General features: G+C 43.4%; 1 protein-coding gene across 6 annotated transcripts in view; it reads right to left on the bottom strand.

Annotated features, from left to right (window-relative positions):
• Positions 1-4,427: 4,427 nt before the first annotated feature.
• Positions 4,428-20,590, bottom strand: part of TATDN3 (TatD DNase domain containing 3) — a 173,823-nt gene continuing 157,660 nt past the window's right edge. For 2 of the 6 annotated variants that reach the window (XM_085612875.1, XM_085612878.1), the window contains exons 9-10: positions 10,385-10,459; positions 6,332-6,521 (exon numbers count right to left, since the gene is read on the bottom strand). In XM_085612875.1, coding sequence (XP_085469001.1) covers positions 6,378-6,521; positions 10,385-10,459 — 219 coding nt within the window. In that variant the 3' untranslated portion in view covers positions 6,332-6,377. Of the gene's footprint in view, positions 6,522-10,384; positions 10,466-20,590 lie in introns of all 6 variants that reach the window. The other 4 variants (XM_085612876.1, XM_085612877.1, XM_085612873.1 and 1 more) reach the window with 4 other exon arrangements.

Here is a 20,590-nt window from a genome sequence, read left to right as displayed (position 1 = left end):
AGACAGAAAGGAAGAATGAGAGGGATAGGTAGTTTGTGTACGAAGTGGTTATTGAACTTGAGACAGAGGAGCAGAACTAGTGAAAAAGATAGAAAGAAGGGGAGAGCATGTTATAGGTGCATAAAGAGGGAGGTTTTGTGTATGTGGAGAACACCCTAAGAAGAGGAGGAGAGAACAGGTTTGAGGGACAGAAACTTTGAAAAGTCACAAGATAGAAACTGGTTTTGAAGTCTGAAGTTAACCATATGAGAAGGCAGGACTAAGGCATGAGAGAGATGGGAAAGAGAGAGAGAATGCAAGAGAGGGATAGAGGGACAAGTGGATGGGTCACCTAGAAAGGGGGGGAGGTGAAAGGTGGATTAGTGCACAGTGTGAGGAGGTACAGGAAGGCAGCAGGTGTGAGTAGTTAGTATAGAGAGGAGACAGGTAGTGTGGGCGAGGGATGAGACAGGGCAGTGGTATTGTGAGATGAGAGTGGGAGTGTGTGAGGGAGAGACAAGTGGGGCAGTGGACGTGTGGGGGAGAGATGACTGTTGGTAGAAGTGTAAGTGAGAAATGTATTGTATTAAAATTGTTTTTTGTGGAATTGTGTGCCGTGGAAATGTGTGGATAGTAATTACATTGTATTAAATGTATTGGAATTATGTACAGTGAGAATGTGTGTTATGGAGTGAATTATGTGGAATGGTATTGTGTGTTGTGTAGTGGCATGTTGTGGAGTTGATTTATGTAGTATGTTAAATTTTGTGGTATGATATAGAAATATGTTGTGAGTATTGGAGGTATGCGGTGTAGTTTGGAATTGTGTTGTGTATTTGAAATCTGTGGTTTGGTATGGAATTATGTGGTGTGCATTTGAAATGTGTAGAGTTGAATTGTGTTGTGCGGAATTGTGTGGCATATAGAGTATGTTTATTTGAATTATGTGTCATAGTTTGTAGTGAATTTATGTGTATTGCTGTATGTGGCACAGAGTGCATTTATGTGGGGTGTATTTATTTTGTATTGAGTGTAATTATGTGTAGTGTAATTATGTGATGCTTAGTGGTAACATGTGGAGAGTAATTATGTTGTGTGGTGCAGAATTGTGTGGCCTTGACTGTGGTGTGTGGAATTATGTGACATGGTTTGTAGAGATATTATGTGGCATGATGTGGAGAAGTATTATATTGTGTGGGATTATGTGGCTGAGGAGAAGGAGAAAATTAAGAAAATAGTTACGGCATGAGAGAATGAAAAAGAAAGTGAGAAAGGAGGAAATGAAGAAGGGAGAGAAGATATCTAGCATGGAAACAAAGAAACATATTGGAAATAAGACAGCAAGAAGGAGAAGATGAAAGGGGCAACTGCAAGAAAGGAAGTAATGACTGATCAGTTTTGGAGTAGCAGTAATATTGGAGGGAAGAGAAGGCCTAGGGTATTCTGATTTTAACTTAGTCCTAGTTTGCTTGTCCAGGGGAAGATGCAGTTTAGAGGATATATAGTCCCCAACATGGGCAGCGGGAAACCATGCTGTTGAATTTGGATAGTGAATGAGGGTTGGATCAAACATGGGAGTGCCCTCCGGAGCCAAAACCGCTTGGGCCAGAAAAGAATCAGACAAGGAAGGAAGAAGTTTGGACTTTTTCGGAGGGGTAGGAGACGGATCATTGAACCAGACATGATCAGTATTGTCATCTGGATCCCCCATGTCATCATCAGTATCCAATATATTGAAAATCACTATTTGCTAGGGAGCGTCTTGAACGTTCTTAGATTTACTTTTGCACTTACAATGGAGGGGAATACAAAGGCGGTATTCCCCTCCTTCGTAGGAGGCCTGGGAGAAACCTCACTGTTCAAAAGTGCAACTTCAGGATTGAGAGATGGATGCTTGTCTCTTTTTTACAGATAAAGACAGACTTTTGCGATTTCTGCTTTCCCTCGCAGAATGGGCCACCGCAGTCTTTGACATGATGCTCATTACAGAGTTTTCAATATTTTTTTTACATCTTTTCCATAAAGCTTGCAATGGCCTGTTCAACGGAGGAACGAATTAAGTCATTTAAATACGTTTTAGATGCTTCCCCATCATCACTGTCGTTATTCAGTAAAGGAGAGCTGTTTAATTCCATAATGTGTACAATAAGCAACAAAGTTCAGTCAGAAAAAGGGTTCATCTGAAAGGAATTCAGGGGTGGTGGAGAGAAGAGCCCAAAACACTCCCCCGGGCATGTACACGATGAGAAAGGCAGCAACAGAACGGAGGGAAGGTGGGCCTGAAAGTCTCTCCCCTCTGCTGATGCCACAAGTGAAACCGAGGAATAAATACAAGCTTCGCTGAAGAGGAGGGCCCAGGAAAATCTCTGTTGCAGCAATGAAACTGCCAAGGAACCTGTGACGGCAATGCCACACAGAGCACCCTATTTTCAATATCGCTCCAGAGATTATATTGCATTTGATCATAAACGTTTTACAACAAGGAATTCTGTTTGTAAATCTTATTTTTTACCCTGTTAGGAATCACCAGAATTGACCAAACTTATGATGCAGTTTAATCTGAATTTTACCATTTTCTTCAATACCACTACAAAAATCCAACAGATTATCCGCTGTCAGAGCGGACTCATGGGGCAGAAATACGGGAACTCTCTTGAGATCGACAAAGGAACAGAAATGCAACTGTTGAGAAATCCCACACAGTTATAAACTTGTATTTGCAAACATTGCACTATCCTTCCCACCCTGACTGTACTTCTAAACTTACATTTACAAAGGGCTAGTGTGGGAAATTTCCCCAAACAACCCTTGTAAGAAATTGGGTTGTTGGTTGACTGGGGTGTGAAGCCTGGAGAAGAAGCAACCACAATCCTTGTCAGGATGAGGAACAAACTAACCCTAAGTTAACCTATGCTCAACCCTACATGCCATTTAAAAGATTTTTGTGAAAATAGTGCCAAAAGCACAAAACCCCAACTCTGGATACCTGGTCGTACCGAACCAGGACAAAGTCACAAATTCATGCAAACTGCCATGGAACCCAGGCTGGCCATAGGGACCCAGTAGGACCTGCTGCACAAAGTACCTTAAACCCTGGTTTGCAAAATTTGCGGGGATCCGCGTTGAACACGCATCGTACAGAGGAAGCGATGCATTAGTTACGAGATCAGGTGAGGCTGCGGTGAGAGGTCTTGTCTCGTTATAGAGGATCCCATCAAGGAGGGCTTGAAATGCAAAGTCTGCATCAAGGATGCGTTGTGCAGTCGAGGTGATGCGTCAGTTCAGAGGAGCTGCAAAGCTTCGGGGTGGAGTCCGTCGTAGAGGCTGCCATCAATGAGTGATGCAAGGGCCTGCGCTGATGGTGCATCACACATCGGGGGTTCCGATGGGCTGTAATGCGATGTGGATCTTGGTGATACGTCCAATCCGCACAGCAGTGGTGAAGCGTCGGTTATGCTTGGGTTTGCGCAGCAGAAGAGATGCGTCGGTTTTGCTGGATTACAGAGGCTGGCAAAGCACCTTAGGCCCACTTCCAAGAGTCCAGGACTGGGCTGGCATAACTTTGCAGGGTAGACTCGCAGATGGCAGAGTCTAGGTGCAAGGTTGTTGGAAGCCTGTTATGTCCCTGAGGCTTCAGATCAGGAGGCCAGCCAACTAAATTTTGGAGTCACTGTGGGGTTATGGGTTCAGGAGATGCAGGTTCAGCCTTTCTCACCCAGGCAACAGGGCAGCAGGTTTGCACAAAAGAACAGCAGTCTTTTCAGAGCACAGTCCAGCAAAGTGGCAGTCCTTTCAGCACCACAGCAGTTCTTCTTCCTGGCAGAGTATCCACAGGTCTAGAAGTGTACTGAAGTGGTGGTGTCTGAGGTCCAGTATTTATACCAAGTTGTGTCTTTGAAGTGCGGCGAAGATTCTAGAGGCAGGCCTTTGAAGTGCCTGTCTCCAGACTAACTACAGGGGGTATGCTGCCCTTTGTGTGGAGGCAGGACACAGCATATTCAAGTTTAACTCGTGGGTGACGTCCAGCTTCTCCCTCTTATCCTATCAGAGATGGCCCATCCATTCACACCTAAGCTTCTAATTGTGTATGGCTGTCTAGGGGGAATACATAAAGCTCAACTGGCAACTACAACTAGTCATGTGATCCATAGACAGGCTGCAGGCACCAAATGGCTAAGGCAAGAAAATGCCAACTTTCTAAAAGAGTCACAAGGTAATGGGCAACCCAAACAACCCTTGTGGGCTTGGGTAATAAAGTAAAAATATAAAGGCGCCTACAAAGGATTAATTTAACAGTTGTTCTTTAAAATCACTCTATCTTTGTTGAAATGGCATCTAATAACCACCATCAGAGACAAAACACAAAAAAAAGTTTGGGGGGGAAGGGGGGGGGGGGATAGATTCACAAAAAACATTAGGGAAAACAATTACTGCAGACAGGTGTATCAAAAAAGATAATTAATTTTACATTATGCAAACAATGGAATGCGGGTACAGAAATCATAATAATCAAAACAAAGCACACATTGACAACAGAAAACATACATGCTAAACATACAAAAATATTCTGATTCTCAATGTATAAAAACCCATCTTCATTGGGTCAAACCAGTGGGTGTGACCTACACATAAGGTTCAGCCTGTAAATTTTATCAATTAACAATGACTAGACAAGGAAGAATGGGTTCAGCCTCGACGTTTCGGTCTCTATTTGTGTTAAATCAGTGAGACCATCTTCAGGACAGAAGCCAATTGTTTGCAATTTCTTAACCCCCTAATGAAATAACTGAGTAGAAGACTTAAAAGTCTAAACAGATAAATCTTCAGTTCACAGAGTCGATCAAACGATATGAATCAAATGACATCCCAACACAAAGAGAAGGGAAACAAAGTTTTAGTAAAACTAACTCGTCTAGCCTGAGCTCCACGACCGTACCATTGGTGCTGCGGAGTTCTTCTAAATAAAATTTAGTTTCCCTGCTCTTTGATGGTGGTTATTAGATGTCACTCCAACTAAGACAGAGTGATTTTGAATAACAATTGTTAAATGAATCCCTTGTAGGCGCCTTTGCCTTTTAACTTTCTAAAAGTGGCATTTTCAAAATGTAATTTAAAATCTGATTTCACATAAGTTAGGATTTTTCACTATAATTTAAAAGACACCAAACAAACTGGTTACCTATTCTCATTTGGAAATGACACTTATAAAATGTAATAAGGTAACATCAATATTATCCTATGGGAGAGGTAGGCCTTCCAGTAGTGAAAAAACAAATGTAAGAGTTTTTCACTACGAGGACATGTAAAGGTTAAATGTACATGTCCAACTTTTTAAATACACTGCAACCTGCCCTCTGGGCTGTCCGAGGCCTACCCTAAGGGTGACTTGTATGTATTAAAAAGGATGGTTTAGGCCTGGGAAAGGTTTATTTTGCCAGTCCGTCATAGCAGTTTAAAACTGCACATAAAGGCTGCAATTGCAGACCTGAGACATGTTTAAAGTGCTACTTAAATAGGTGGCTCAATCAGAGCTGGAGACCCACTAGTAGCATTTAATTTACAGGCCGTGGGCAGAGGTAGTGCCACTTTACTAGGGACTAGTAAATTAAATATGCCAATTCCACCATGTTTTAAGGAGACAGCAGAAGCACTATAGCACTGGTTAGCAATGGTAAAATGCGCTGAGTCCTAAGGCCAGCAAAAACAGTCGTCAAAACAAGAGGCCTGAGGCAAAAAAAAGTTATGTGGAAAAACACACCAAGGATGCCAGGTCTAACAACTCTATTATTTCAAGGAACTAAAGAAAAGATTTTGTAACATTAAAAAAACATTTACTACTTAGAGAAAAATTAAAATAGGAAAAATATGCAAATGCAAACTTTCCTTACTCAGTTAGAGTGTCTGTCCTACAGCAATTTTCACACACTGGGTTAGGAAGACAAGTGTACTCCTGGAAATCTTCAAAATAATGTAGATTTAAAAGAAGTACGCATTGGGCTTCAAGTATTTCAACAATGAGTAAAAATAAACACATTGTAGTTTGAAGGTTTAAACTCTGTGGTGGTCCTCAAACTTAAGGATCAGCCCTAAATTCAATACAATGCTTAGGAAACACAGTAAACATTATTATAAAATATTCCATCCAACACCTTCGATTCTGAATATAGGGTGCATATCAGATAGCAAATGTCCAATTCCATGAAGCAGCACTGTCTCACTTCCTGTAAGGAACAACAACTAATGATAAATTAACTTGGTAGCCAATGAGATATATTGCCAGGCATTCCATCTAAAACAAACCAGTATAAGATAGGGGTCCGTCAAGTGAGGTTTTACTCAAGTGGCAAACTAATTGTATGTCAACTATATTTTATTTACAGATCTTGCATGAATTGAGATCATATTCGAATATACTTCTGAAGTTTTGGAAAAAGTTTTAATGCATTCTGTGTTGTCACTTCCATAACTTTTTCTACTGGCATTGCTTTAATCTTAGCAATATATTCTGCTGAGATGCAAATATTCTTCGGCTCGTTTCTCACCTATAAACAAAAGAAGGTAAAACAAAACATAAGAAAGTAAGTCAAAGTGAAAGCACCTTCCTACTTGAATACATTTTATTACAGTTGTGACTAATACATAAGGCTTTAAATAATGCCGTCAATCAATTTTTCACAGATAAGACGGACAAGATCCAAAAAGACACCCGGGGTTCCTAATCATGCAATATTCCCAAAAGCAACACCATCAAGGCACTATTTATGATCATCCTTACAGCTCTGAAAGACAGCCCATCCCTCAGTCCTGACAATCTTGCAAACTACTGACCTAGCAGAATCCTACCCCTCCTGGAGAAAATTGAGACAGTATCTCCCATATTACTGTAGTACTATATCAATGACCATCACTTCATGAATGATTACTTATGCCACAACCCTTGAAGACATAAACAACAGCCTTCTCAAGAATGCCAAAGGTGATCCTTGTCTTCGTGATCTTGCTGGCCATGTAATCAACATTCACAACAATCGACTACCAAGATATGAACAACATCTTATACAAAAAAAGTATGGCATTTTTGGACATAGTAATTCAATGGCTATCCTTCTCTCAGTCCTACTAACGCCAGTTCACACACTTTAAAAACTTAGGGGCATATGCATCAACATTAGCATTTGCGATTCCTTATTAGCGAAAAATAAGGAATCGCTAATAAGGAATAGCAAAAGGCTATGCATGTAGGAATCGCTATTCAAATAGCGATTCCTTAACATTCCTTATTACCGAATCGGTAATACCGAATCGGTAATAAGGAATACCTACCCATTCATTCCTATGGGCTTGGAGGCCCATAGGAATGAATGTAAAGCCATTCTGTATTAGCGATTCGGTATTACCGATTCGCTAATAGCTGGAGCACTTTCAAGGGTGCCAGGGTGTCAAAAGGACACCCTGTTGCACCCCTGAAAATGATATGTGCACATATGTTGCACACACACATGCTCTAAGGGCATGTGTGTGCGCAACATGACACTTTGAAAAATGCACAAAAGTGCATTTTTCAAAGTTTTTGCAAATTACCATGCAGTTCATCTTCATGGTAATTTGCTCCCCTTATTAGCGAAATCGCTAATTTTTTAACTTTGATGCATTGCATTTAAGGAATCTCACTTTGGGATTCCTTAAATGCAATCGCTATTTAAGGAATCGGTATTTAAGGAATCCCTATTTAAAGAATCGCTATTTAAGGATTCCTTAAATACCGATTTCTGCTTTTGGGTTGATGCATTGGGATTGGGTATTTTTTACTTAATACCGGGAGCTAATAAGGAATCGGTATTTTACCGACTGGATTTTGGCTTGATGCATAAGGGTGTTAATGTCTGCAAGTTACCTCCAGAGTACCTCAGGGATCCAAACCACTTCCTGTGAATCTCCAAAGTCCTCCTTGCCACCCATCAATGCACCAAAGCCACAAAACTGTATTGGAAAATCTTCATAGGTAAGGACATCCACAACATCTGCCTCACTCAAACCCAGATGTTAGCAGCTACCTCAAACAGAACCTGACTAAAACTATATTAACACTGATTGAGAATGCAATTTGACAAGCTTAGATCAGAGAAAGGCTTACCGACATAGTGCTGTATGGATTCAAATCACCTGAGATTACCACTCCTTCAAAACAATTAGCAAAGACAACCCAAAATACCATGTTTCAACTAACACGCTCTACAGAAAACAAATGTACATCGGATAATCAGATTTCAAAACCACAGTTCAAACCCTGCTTCTCTCTCATCTCAATGTTGGCAATTCCAAGATTTCAAAGAGGCCTGACTGAAGGGCGCCCTAAGCCCGTGTAGCTCAGATCATTTCATTTCTGAAAAAACTGATCACCTCATTGCCACTCTAATGAACTTGCATGGACTGCACCTCAAAACCTCTGTTTTCCTTACTGAAAAATGCCAGTGCAACGCAAGAAATCAAGATATCACCAGACTAGACGTCAAAATCTAAGAAAGAAAAAACTAGGCGACAAGCTTTTCAATGCATGTGTAAAGAATTTTAAACATCCTCCTTCCACATATCGGGGTTGCGGAACCACTTCTGACATTCAGGAAAAGAAAATAAAGACACATCTCTTGAAGAACACCTTGTCAGTTCAAGTTAAGTACTTCCAAGCACCTTAGGCCTTCTACACTGACATTTTCCCTCTGTCCACTTTCGGACCCCATGCATACCCCAGCCCAGTCATGCAGTCTTTAATTGTCCCCCATCTCTCTCAAGTACAGTTTTGTAAACATCCCTCACTATGAATATGCTTTAAAAGTAACAAGAAAGACCCATAGAAAGAACAGACACACACAATGGCAATGGTCAAAGAAAGGGAAAGATGGACTTAATAGAGCTTTTCTGCCCGTTGTAGTCACTGTAACAGTGACATTATGCACATTGAATTAAATATAGCATTGTCTACCTGGAAAGATTAGGGTTCATGTTACTGTTTTGCACATAAAGCTATGAAATACCCTGCTACACACGCATAAGCTATGTGTGCAAATATTTACAATAATTATCTGCTTGTAAAAACATTCAAACAGGGAGCCTTATGTTCTCAACTATTTTGTGGTCGCAAAGCCTCTGATTTGCAAAATTAGAGTCTTTGCAATTATAAATAGCTTTTCAGTATGTTCAAAACCCAAATTGTGATTCGGTAACCTGTTAATCGCAAATTGAAATAGGTATGTTTAGGTTGTCCCTTCAAATTTGTAATTTCTTATGGTATGTATCAATGGTTTGCGACTGCAATTGTGGTCGCAAATCACTGATAGGTTACTGACACCTCAAAGGAGGTGGAGACCCATTTGCAAGCATGAATGTTTCCCTTGGGATCCCCTTCCCTTGGTCAATGTTGTAAACATATTTTTTAGGAGTAGGTAGTGGTCCCTGGGACAACTGCTTACTCGTAAAAAACGTTTTTGAAACGTATCTTTTTTTTTTTCTTTCTTAACAATGCCTGTTTTTACTTGAAGGAAAACAAGCTGTGTTAAAAAATATATTGCTTCAATTGAAAGCAATCACAGACATGGTGGTCTGCTGACCCCATCAGGCCACCATCCCAGTGATGGCAGCGATTTGTAGTGGGTCACAGTTTACAACCTACTTCACACATATTAATGAGGTAGTTCAAATTGCGACCCCCTATGAATAGGAATTTTGCGAACCAACAAGTTGGAACATACTTGGGTTTAAAAAAAAACAATGCTTTCAGTAAAAGTTGGTGCGCAAATTGCAACCACTTTTACCAAATGCATTCTACGGACATAAGGCCCATGGTTCTCCTCCATAGGATCCCTCATGCGTTTTTCTTATAAAGACTGTGTACCTTGCAGAAACTGGACCATTTTTAGATAGAACTCTTCTAACTGCAAGTCAATGTATATAAATATGTATGTATGTATGTGTTTATGTATGTTTGCATGTATGTGTTGAAGCACTGGGACTTGTGTAGCACAGAAACAGATGGGAAGCCAGGCTGTGAATTCTTCTAGAGGCTGTGAGTGTGCACATGTGTGTGAGCAAGTCGGTGTAGAGGGAATTAAACTTTTGACACAGTTGAGTGGTGTACAGCTCTTCTCAAGTTCAATTTGCAGAACAGAAAAATGGATTGCATCTTGCATTCTGGGAATCATTAAAAATAAATGTATAAATGATCTTACGTAAACGTGAAACACGGTGTCACTCATAATAACTTGTGAGGTCTTGGTACTAAATCTATCAAATTCAAACAGGTTTACAAGTTTGTGCGTGCTCTTTGAACAAATGTATGTCTATTGCACACCAAGGATGGCATGACCTCAAAAACACTAGTATGAAAAGTACAATAAAATGTGAGCTCTACCTGTTTCTCAGGACCTAGTGCTGGAGAGTCCGTTTCCAAGCACATATTTTCCAGAGGCAGCTGCTTAACCAATTTCTGCTTCTTGAAGAAAACAAAACATCTCTTAATATGTGTTCCACCAGATCACACCTGCATCTTTAAAAGCTATTATTTTATGTTTCCGTTTAAGTGACCGTCAAAGACATTAGTGTAAAGGCCACTACTGGATGAGGAGACAGTTCTGTAAAATATACAGCACCACTTTAAGGCTATCACTGGTTCAATGTGGCAAACTGGAAGAAGTTTACATCAACAATGAGGTGCACAAATGTGCCATTCAAGTAGAGATATCAGTTGGTGAGACTGCTGCAGAGAATTCTCCTTGGACCAGATGAACAAGGTACTTTACTTACCTTCAGTAATGCTCTTTCTGGTATTCTATCTATCTGCAGATGCCTCACCTTTTGAATATTCATCAGACTGGATCCGGAAACTTTTGAGCAGTACCTCTATGCGCTGGTATGGGGAACCATGTGGCTCTGCACTGATGCTGTTCCACTTCAGAAAAGACGTGGTGAGGCCTATGTAGGGCGCCAATCCAGCGTGCTAATGTCAACTGCTTTCAAGACTATCTGTGCCCCCAGATGCAGAGCCTCAAAAGTAAATTGGATTTGACCAATGTGCGGATTCCTAGACTTGGATTACCGAAGGTAAGTAAATTGTTCTTCTGATAGAGACTTCTAACCGCAGATTCCTCACCTCTGGAAAAGATACCATAGCAGTACCTATTAGAAGGTGGTCTATGATTTAGCTCAAACCAGCATAGGACAGAGTGGGGAAATGCCCCCCTCGGCGAACCTGGCTGTCCAGACAGTAGTGTTTCATGAAAGTATGGAGCCGCATACAGCCTCATGGCAGATGACCAGCACAGGAACTCCATGTGCCAATGCAGTGGTAGCAGCTTTGTCCCAGGTAGAATGGGGTCACAGACCGTCGGAAGGCTGCTTCTGGGCCAATACGCAGTAGATCTTGATGCAGAGTGCAATCCAATAGGAAATGACTCTCTTCTCCACAACCTTGCCTGTTTTCGCTCCAGCGAAGCCCACAAAGAGCTGATAGTCCACCCAGTGATCTTTGGTACGACTGATGTAAAAACTCAGAGCTTTTTTGGGATCCAGGAGATGGAGTCTCCCCTCCTCCTTAGAGGGGTGAGATGGAGCATAGAATCCTGGCAGCGTGATGATTTGACAGACATGGAATGGTGTCACAAATTTTGGTAAGAAGGATGCTTGCGTGCACAGAACCAGTTTGTATGGGAAGAAGGTGGTGTATGGCAGGTTGACACAGAGAGCAATATTCTAATAGCAGCAACGGCGGGCCCTTCTTGCCGCACCTCATATCAGTTCTAAACAAGAGTAATCGTCGTGCAATCAACCCCGTACGCCAGCCGTTGAACGGCGTTACTGTGTTCCAGATCAAAGCAGAAAAAAAGAAAAATGGGGGTGCACGTATCTAGCAGTCCAAAGAACCAAAATATAATTTTCAAATGTCGTCTTTATTTCAAAAAGATTTTTTTGGAGTAATAAGAAATGGCTGACCATTTCTTATTACTCCAAAAAAACCTGAAAAGGCAGAAGGAGCCGAAGGATACCCCTTAACTGTGCCCAAAGCATAGTCTGCCAGGCATGAGACAAAATGAACAACAGAACATCAGATAGCTTGGCCTGGAGTGGGTCAATCTGGCATGTGCCCCACCACACCACAAATTTGTTGCAATGACAGGAATATACAGTTTTTGTCACGGGACGCCTTGCTACCAAGGTGACATCAACCACCTCTGGAGGAAGGTCAAAGTGTTTATCTGTTGCTGCTCTATCTCCATGCATGAATATGGAGATTGCGATGTCCCGGGTGCAGAACGCTGCCCTGTTGTTGCAACAGCAGGTTCTCCAGAAGGAGCAGTCTAATATGAGGACAAATGCTCAAGCCCAGGAGATATAGTTACCATACCCTTCGTGCCCAATCCGGGGCCACCAGGATGACTTGGGACCGGTCGTACCTGATCTTCTTCGAAACTCTGAAAAGGAGTGGTACTGGCAGAAAGGGGTACAGGAGTGCTGAGTACCATTCAAGGTGGAATACATTTTCTAGCGAGAGACACTTTGGAAACATCAGTGCACAGAACTGCTGATACTGTACGTTTTAAACGGTGGCAAGTAGAAGGAACCAAGGTACTCTCAGTTCACGGAAGAGACCTTGCTCCACCTCCGGTATAACTGCCATTTGTGATCCACTAGGTGTTGATGGCTGAACTTGTCCTTCCTGGAATTCAAAGATCCTGCCAGGTGGTTTACCACCAAAGATATCCCTCCATGTGCCCAGCCATTTCCAGCGGTACGACAGAGTGGCGATGAAAGGACAGGTGTTCCCTTTCTGGACTATCTGCAGGACCCAACTGTCCGAAGTGATAAGCTGCCAACCTGGCAAGAATCATCAGGTCCTACCTCTAACCAGGTTGCTGTGGTCCACAAAGCACATGCTAAAGGGTTTTGTTGGGTGGGTTCTGGGGAAGGGTGGTGGTGGAGTAGTTAGCTTACTGACCCTGACTCCGGGCATGATGGGTGCCGCAGTTGCGAAACTGCTGTGCCCCTTGGTGGTGATGAATAGGCTGACAGTATGGGGTATCTCTGCTGAAGCAACGAAGGGAAAGGCTGATGTGGTTGGCAAGGTGGTAGAGATAAGCCCAGGCAGCGTTCTAGGGCCCTCCCTCCTTGAATCCACTCTAGAGCAGAATCTGCCTTGTCCCCAAACAGGGTGGGATCTGTCAATACGGGATGACTGGACATCACCTGATAAAATCAGTTAACCACAGCCGGGTGTGATAACTAATGGCGACGCTGGTGCCAATGGCATGCCCGATGGCACCGGTGGTGTCTAAGTCACAACGTTTTATAAACTTGGCTGAATCACAGTGGAGGAAAGACTTTCTACCCACAAAAAAACTGGATTACAGGGCAGCTATCCGCGTTTATAAAGCAGAATTAAGAAGAGCCCAGGCCTCCTATTACGAGGGTAGGATTTTATCAGCCGCTAATTCTCCCAAAGAAACCTTCACTATTATTAAACAATTACTTAAAGCCCCCGTCCCACGAAGAGCACCGGACACCTCTGGTCAACGGTGCAACAAACTGGCAGAATAATTCACAGCCAAGGTTCAGCGTATCCTGGAATCCCTGCCGCAATAGGATGAAGTTAGCAAGTCCCCGTACACACAGACTGACTGCGACCCCGGTCCCTCCGAACACACTCTTGAGGTCTCCCCCCCCCCCCATGTCTCAGGAAACTCTTCTCACCCTGTTGTCCTCGGTAAAGAGCGGATCACCTAATGATCCGGCACCACTTAATATTCTGAAACAGGTTGCCTCAATTATAGCCCCCAACATGACGGATCTGATCAATGCCTCACTGTCCAAAGGAATAGTTCCCACTAACTGGAAAGGGGCCATGGTGAAAGCCCTACTTAAGAAACCCAATCTGGATCCGGCAGATCTGGGCAACTACCGCCCTATCTCCCTTCTGCCAGGAATAGGTAAGATAACAGAGAAATGAAATGAAAAGACCATTTGTAAAGTGCGGTAGCTACCCTGAGGCGTCCTAGCGCTGCAGATAAACGCGGGCAGGGAGGCAGTTAGGTACTATACAGGTTTGTTGAAGAGCAGAATTTTTAAAAGTTTATGGAAAGGTAGCAGGTTGGGCTCTGCCCGCAAGTGGAGGGGGAGAGAGTTCCATAATTTAGCTGCGTTATAGGCAAAGGAGCGGCCACCACACCTAGCTCTTTTGATCTTGGGCAGTAGGGCGAGGAAGGAAAATGCTGATCGAAGCTGTCTATTCGGTTGGTAGGGGGTGATCAGTGATTGGCTAATGGCCACGCCCGTCTTCCAGAAGTCCCTATGGGCAATGGCCAGGTCCTTAAATTGAATTCTTTCCCTAACCTTGAGCCAGTGCAGGCTCTTTAATCCTGGATTAATTGAGTGTCGATGGGGAATCTGAAGGAGTATGTTAATCAAACCCTCTCCAGATTCCTCGAAACACACAACCTGCTCCACTCCTCTCAAACAGGTTTCCGACCGCGCCTGAGTACTGAAACGGCTCTGCTAGCAGTGGTGGTGGAAAGTAGGAAAATTCTTGCCTCAGGAGGTTCGTCAGCCATCTTACTCCTCGACCTGAGCGCAGCGTTTGACAGGTTGAACCATAGGATTCTGGCCCAGTGTCTCAGGAGTATAGGAGTAACTAGCATAGTGCTTCAATCGCTGTGCTCTTTTCTGGGGGGTAGAACCTTGCAGGTATTTGAGGAGAATATTGCATCCAAACCCTCCTCTCTGCTGGGCGGAGTCCCGCAGGGCTCGTCACTTAGCCCTACCCTTTTCAATGTTTATATGGCCCCTCTGGCAGCCATTGTAGCCCCCTCTGGAATCCGGATGGTTACCTATGCCGATGACACGCAACTGGTGGTTGGGTTAAACCAAGCAGATCGAAAAAACAATGCCCTCTATACTAGTCTAGAGGACATCTCAAACTGGATGGATGTGTCCCAGCTCAAGCTTAATGGTGGTAAAAACGAGATCATGATACTGGACAACCCCCTTAGTTTTAAGTCCAGTTCCATGTGGCCTTCTGGCATGGGTCCACCCCTGGTCCCGAAGTCAGAAATTAAGAGCCTGGGCATATGGTTGGACCAGGACCTGAGTTTGAGGACACAGGCCAGGAAGACGGCAGCCCTCTGCTATGGCCTGCTTAGAATGGCCCACAAAGTTCTGCCCTTCTTCCCTCCCAAGCAAAAAAAGTACTGGTGCAATCACTCATACTTTCTCGACTGGACTACGGGAATGCGCTATATCTGGGCACCCCCACTTCAGTAGTCTCTAAACTTCAGTTCGTTCAAAATAGTGCCGCCAGACTTCTGACTGGAGCCGCCAACAGACAATCGGCAAAACCTGCACTCCGTTCCCTCCACTGGCTCCCAGTGCAGGAACGTATTAGATTCAAGGCTTTATGCCTGGCACATAAGTCGATGCAGGGGATCGGGCCTCCTATTAACTCAGCCATGATACGCCCTTATAAAGCAAATAGGAAACTGCGGTCAGATGACCTGTACCTTGCCAAGGTCCCTAGGATCAAGAAGTCTAGATGTGGCTGCTGGCTCTTTTCTTATAATGCCTCCAAACTCTGGAATGCTCTGCCACTACATCTTTGCACGGTCCCCAATCATCTGGCTTTCCGTAAAAAACTGAAGACCGTTCTGTTTCCCTAGCTCCTCTGCTTCCTCCGTGTCGTTTCTTAGCGCTGGGACGCTCCTGGGTGGCCACGCGCTCTACAAATGTCTTTCCATTCCATTCCATTCCAATCGCAAGTGTCCTGAATAGCTTACGTTAGTACAGGTCGGAGATCATCTGGATACCTTGGAGCCACTGAATCTCAAAAATCATGGGAATAGCAGCCCAGGAGGCAGCTGGTGTTCATATACTTAAGGGCCAAGTTGGTGAAAACATATACCATCCTCCCAAAGGTCTCCACACGTCTGGACTCCCTATTTGGGGAGGAGGGAAAAGTCAGAAAGGTGTTTGGATTTGGACACCTGTACAGACAAGCTCTCAGGGAGGGGTGCGGAGACAAAAATGGAGGTTGCCTGGAGCAGGGTGGTGGCATCATGAAATCTGGTGATTGATCAGAGGGCCAGAGCAAAGTTTGTCCTAAGCCCCCAAAAAGGTACCTGTATGTGCCTCACTGAAGGGCAGAAGGGGCTCAGCAGATGTTTGCCCCGCTGGAGCACATTTATCAAGACATGGGTTTTAACCTCTAAGGTGGGTGACTCTGGTTCAAGAACATCAGCTGCCCTGTGCATAACCACTGCATAGGATGTAATATCCTCAGTGGCAGACGCACTGAGTGAGAGGAGGCCCGTCTCAGGGAAAATATCAAGGTTCATGGATGCGCAGTCACTGCAGCCCTTAGCTACGTGGCTTGATCTCAGGCACTGCAGGCAAACATGATGAGGATCTGTCACAGTCATCTGTTTGTGACAGTCATTGCTGGGTTTAAAAACTCTTGTTTTAGGAGGTGACCCTTCCTTTGAACACTGAATTTTTAAATTTTAAGAGGTAAATTGGTGTCTTAGAGAAGAGAGGTAGCTCTGGATCTGCATCTGGTGGTGCGGAAAGAAAGCATGCGAGAGTGCCGCCTATACAGGACCCGCGCATTTCCAGAACGAAATGGCATCAGTGTGGAGCTGCACAGGATCACCTACCGGCCTGGTGAAGTACTGCTCAAAAGTTTCCAGATCCAGTCTGACACCTGAGAAAGTTTCTCACAGTGAGGAATCTGCAGTTAGAAGTCTCTATCACAACTGACACACAGTTAGATGTTGAATCATCCCTTTGAGAGTATCAGGAGATCCTGGCTTAGAGGTTGGATATCTGATGGTTAGACCTATTGAGCATATGCGGAGGCCATTTGGATTATTGCAGGCTGCAAGACAACCAGGAATCCCAGTGATTATAATGTGCATTGCAGGAACTGCTGAAATCTAAACAGAAAATCTGCCTTGGACCGGAGATCCACGGAAGTATTTGGCATGCTATATTTTTGGTAAAACAACTGAAGTTTGAATATCTCCTTTGCAGCTAAGAGATCTGGGTGCAGAGAGTAGGTGTTCTATTCTTCTGGGAGCTACCTGGTGAACCCTCTTTAGCCACCCCTTATAGGTGTGGGGTAACTCATAATGGTTACATAACCTGATGAGGTTTGTGGTGCCTATTTTGGAGGTTGGACAGCGCAATCCAACCAAAATGGGGGAAGAGGGGTGCCCTCGCTTGCTATTGTAGAAACCCAGTTCTTTGATGCAATGATATGTAGGAACGAAGTCTAGACACAACCCTTGTGGGGGGTGGAAAGCAAACATACCTTGCATTCAAACCCAAAGTAGGAAGTGAGCAAAGATTTATGTTATTAAAAATACAAAATTAATCAATGAATGATTCCAAACAAGAGTTCTTAGGCTTCAAATATCAGCACGTAACAAATGTTCATTAAAAAACGAGGGAAACTGTTGGGGCAGGTGATCAAACTTACAATATGAAGGCCCTTGTTTCACCTTAATGTCACCAGATCTGCACACCCTGTATCCTACAATAAGGCATCTCAAGCTAGTTTACTAGGTGTTGTGCAGGGAAAAAGCAGTTAGCGTTAAAGTGTTTTTAGTGTTAAAAGGGCTTACAAGACAACAACTGTCCAGAGAAGCGTAATGGAGGATGAGAGTTGTTGCGATGGAATTTGCTTCCACAATATACACGGCTGCTAAAGATTACATATCAGAGTGAAATGATGCAGCTGCGACTCTCTGGATAGGACAGGAACTCAAGTAAAGGGAAGGTATAGAAGTGTCTCTAAACAGCTAACATTCATAGCCCCAAGTGTCGGGCATTCATGGCGTGGGAAGCTTCTTTCCACAGGTGATCATTGACTGGGGCATGGCCATTCGCTAAAATTAACAACATAAAGAATGATTTCTCATTTTACTTATCACAAGGCCCCTGAGTACCAAGACTTAAAGCATTTTCTTGACTCCACCTGTCACAAATGGGGTGGGGGAAATTCTTGTGCACCAGCAGGACACGCTTTCTGGTGTCGGCATTTGTGAAAATCAAAAGAACAAACCAAGAGCACCATGCCTTCCAGACCATGTGCACATCAGCTCACCTTACTGCCTTTGATAAGCTTGCACACTAGTGAAAATCTTTTAGCCAGGGTTGAAGTGCAAGTGAAGGCTTCAGCTTCGCAGGGGGGGAGGATGCTGCCATACACCACTGCACTGTTGATAGCTACCTGCCAGTTAACACTAGCACAACGACTGATAATGTAAAATGTGGGCCAAAGGAGAGAAAAAAGATGAGGAATTAGGGCTAGGCCTGCTTCCCTCCAGCTATAAAGAATAAAGCCTATTGGCACCACCTAGTGAGATGAGTGCACTTTAGACCAGACACCTCCATCAACTAGCAGTATAGTAAGGGTGCCACAGGTGAACCATCCACCACACGGGGGGTAAGGTGTATCCAAGGTTGCCAAAGACTGACTGGGTGAACCACGCACCATAACCAAAACACCAGTACAAGAAACTAGGACATAATGGCACAACCCACTCTTGTGCATAAATGGCAAAGTTTTAGACCTGCTGCAAAGTTTTAGACCTGCTGGTTAGCACTGGGAATCCAGTCCCACTGAACATACTGTGCAACAAAATTAGTTGAAAAGATGAGCAGAGCTGTTGCGATGAAGGGTTAACTGTATAATAGTCTCCTCTAACTCCCCTGTCCCCAAAATCTGAAGATTGTGCTAATCTTTAGGAGAGTGACAGTGTTACAGTAGCATATGGCATTGGGAAACTGGCACACTGACAGGACAGGATTCCCTTGGAACCAAGTTGACTTCTTGAGTGAGCAAAGTAGCCAATTACATGATGCTAACATTGCTTCTGCTTGGTTTACATCAATACAAATATAAATAATAGTTTAACAGAGGATCTGCACTGTATGGCAAGAGACCCTGAATGCTAACACAGGAACCCTAATGAACAACATCAGGGCCCACCCTTGATAATTCACAAATACACCTGATTAACAATTCAGCTAACCAGTGGGCAACAATCTGTATTTCAAGTAAAATGTACATAACAGCACCGGATCCGCAACCCTTCCTGCCATATCCATTCTGTCTTCAGAACGGCTAGTCGAAAATATGCTTTCTTCCATTGCAGCCTTCCAGTATTCAGGTACCTTGTCACTGCCCGTAAACCTGAACAAAGATTGCCTGCAAATCCCTAATGCTTCACATCCCTTTCTGAGGATCATCAAAAAGATGGATTCTTTCCACTATATGATTAAAGAGGAGGAAGAAACATGTGCTTGGAATTTAAGAGGCAAATGTTGAACATTTGCAGAGAGTTGAATGGCATGTTGTATAGAGTGAAGGTAAATAAAAACTATATGGAAGAAATAGATGTAGGCAGGAAGCCAAACTTGCACGTAGAAAGGATCATGAAATAAAAAATATAAAACTGCTGAAACAGCAGAATGACCAGAGAATAGGTCAAAGAGGAATAATATCCCCATTAGGGGGGCATTATGAGGAAAGGAATGTGAGGACATGTATTCACCCAGGAACTACATCTGTCTAAGCCTCCCTTAATCCCAATTGATAACTTCCTCAAGACAACTTAACAAGGATGTATGTCATCCTGATAAAGAAATTATGGACAAAGTGAAAGCAGAAGGTGAGGCCCTGCTCAAGGAAATCCAAATTAAGACATATCAAGAACTTTTGTTGACTACACTACATAAAACAAGGAATTTCATGGATTACCTTCGGAGAACTATAATCCTCCACTGCTGGGATCATCCCATTCTGTGGTGACTAATTCTCCACAACAAAAACACAAAACAGGTCCCAAGACCCTAAAGTGACATAAAAGGAAAAGTGAGACATTGGCAGACAGTGCCATCCAGGAAAATGTGGGCAGGCAGTAGACGACATTGTGGACATGACATAGAACAGAACAAGGCAGGAGAGAACTAACCATGAGTACACCTAAGGCTCATCATAATACAAGCAAGGAGTCGACAAAGGAAAGACTATCCTTCAAAGTGTATCTTAGTAATCCAATTCATGCCTGCTAAGAAAAAGTTAACACTACAGAAGGGCCCTACACTCTGATGACTTTTGTGGGGGGGTGGGAGTTGAAGTTGGGAATCAGAAACCCTTCCTGTACACATAAGGTCAGGATTGGGGGTAACATGTATATAGGTCAGACAGTCAAGTTCTGCCCCAGTGAAGCCCAGTAGATATAAGCTTTGATTTTGTTACTATTAGGATAGTTTATTCCACTTGGTATTAAGGGAGAGATTGTTGGGGCTACATGTTTAATGAGCAGACTGCAGTAGGGAGACTGATATGATAGGCAATACATCAACAAAACTGTGTTAATTGATAATTATCTACATCTACTGTTGAGTGACCACTTAAGTGAATGGTTTGGTTTATTGATAATGCAAGGGGGTCTACTTCCCTCACCTAAAAATGTAGGATTCCTGCAACCACTCATGGATATGGTGAAGGATGTGTGCTTCAAACAAGAGACCCACTTACTTAAAAGAGATCATGTGTCACCCCATATAA

Source organism: Triturus cristatus, chromosome 6, assembly GCF_964204655.1.
Source record: "Triturus cristatus chromosome 6, aTriCri1.1, whole genome shotgun sequence".
Taxonomy (NCBI): Eukaryota; Metazoa; Chordata; class Amphibia; order Caudata; family Salamandridae; genus Triturus; species Triturus cristatus.
This window is presented reverse-complemented; position numbering and strand designations above follow the sequence as displayed.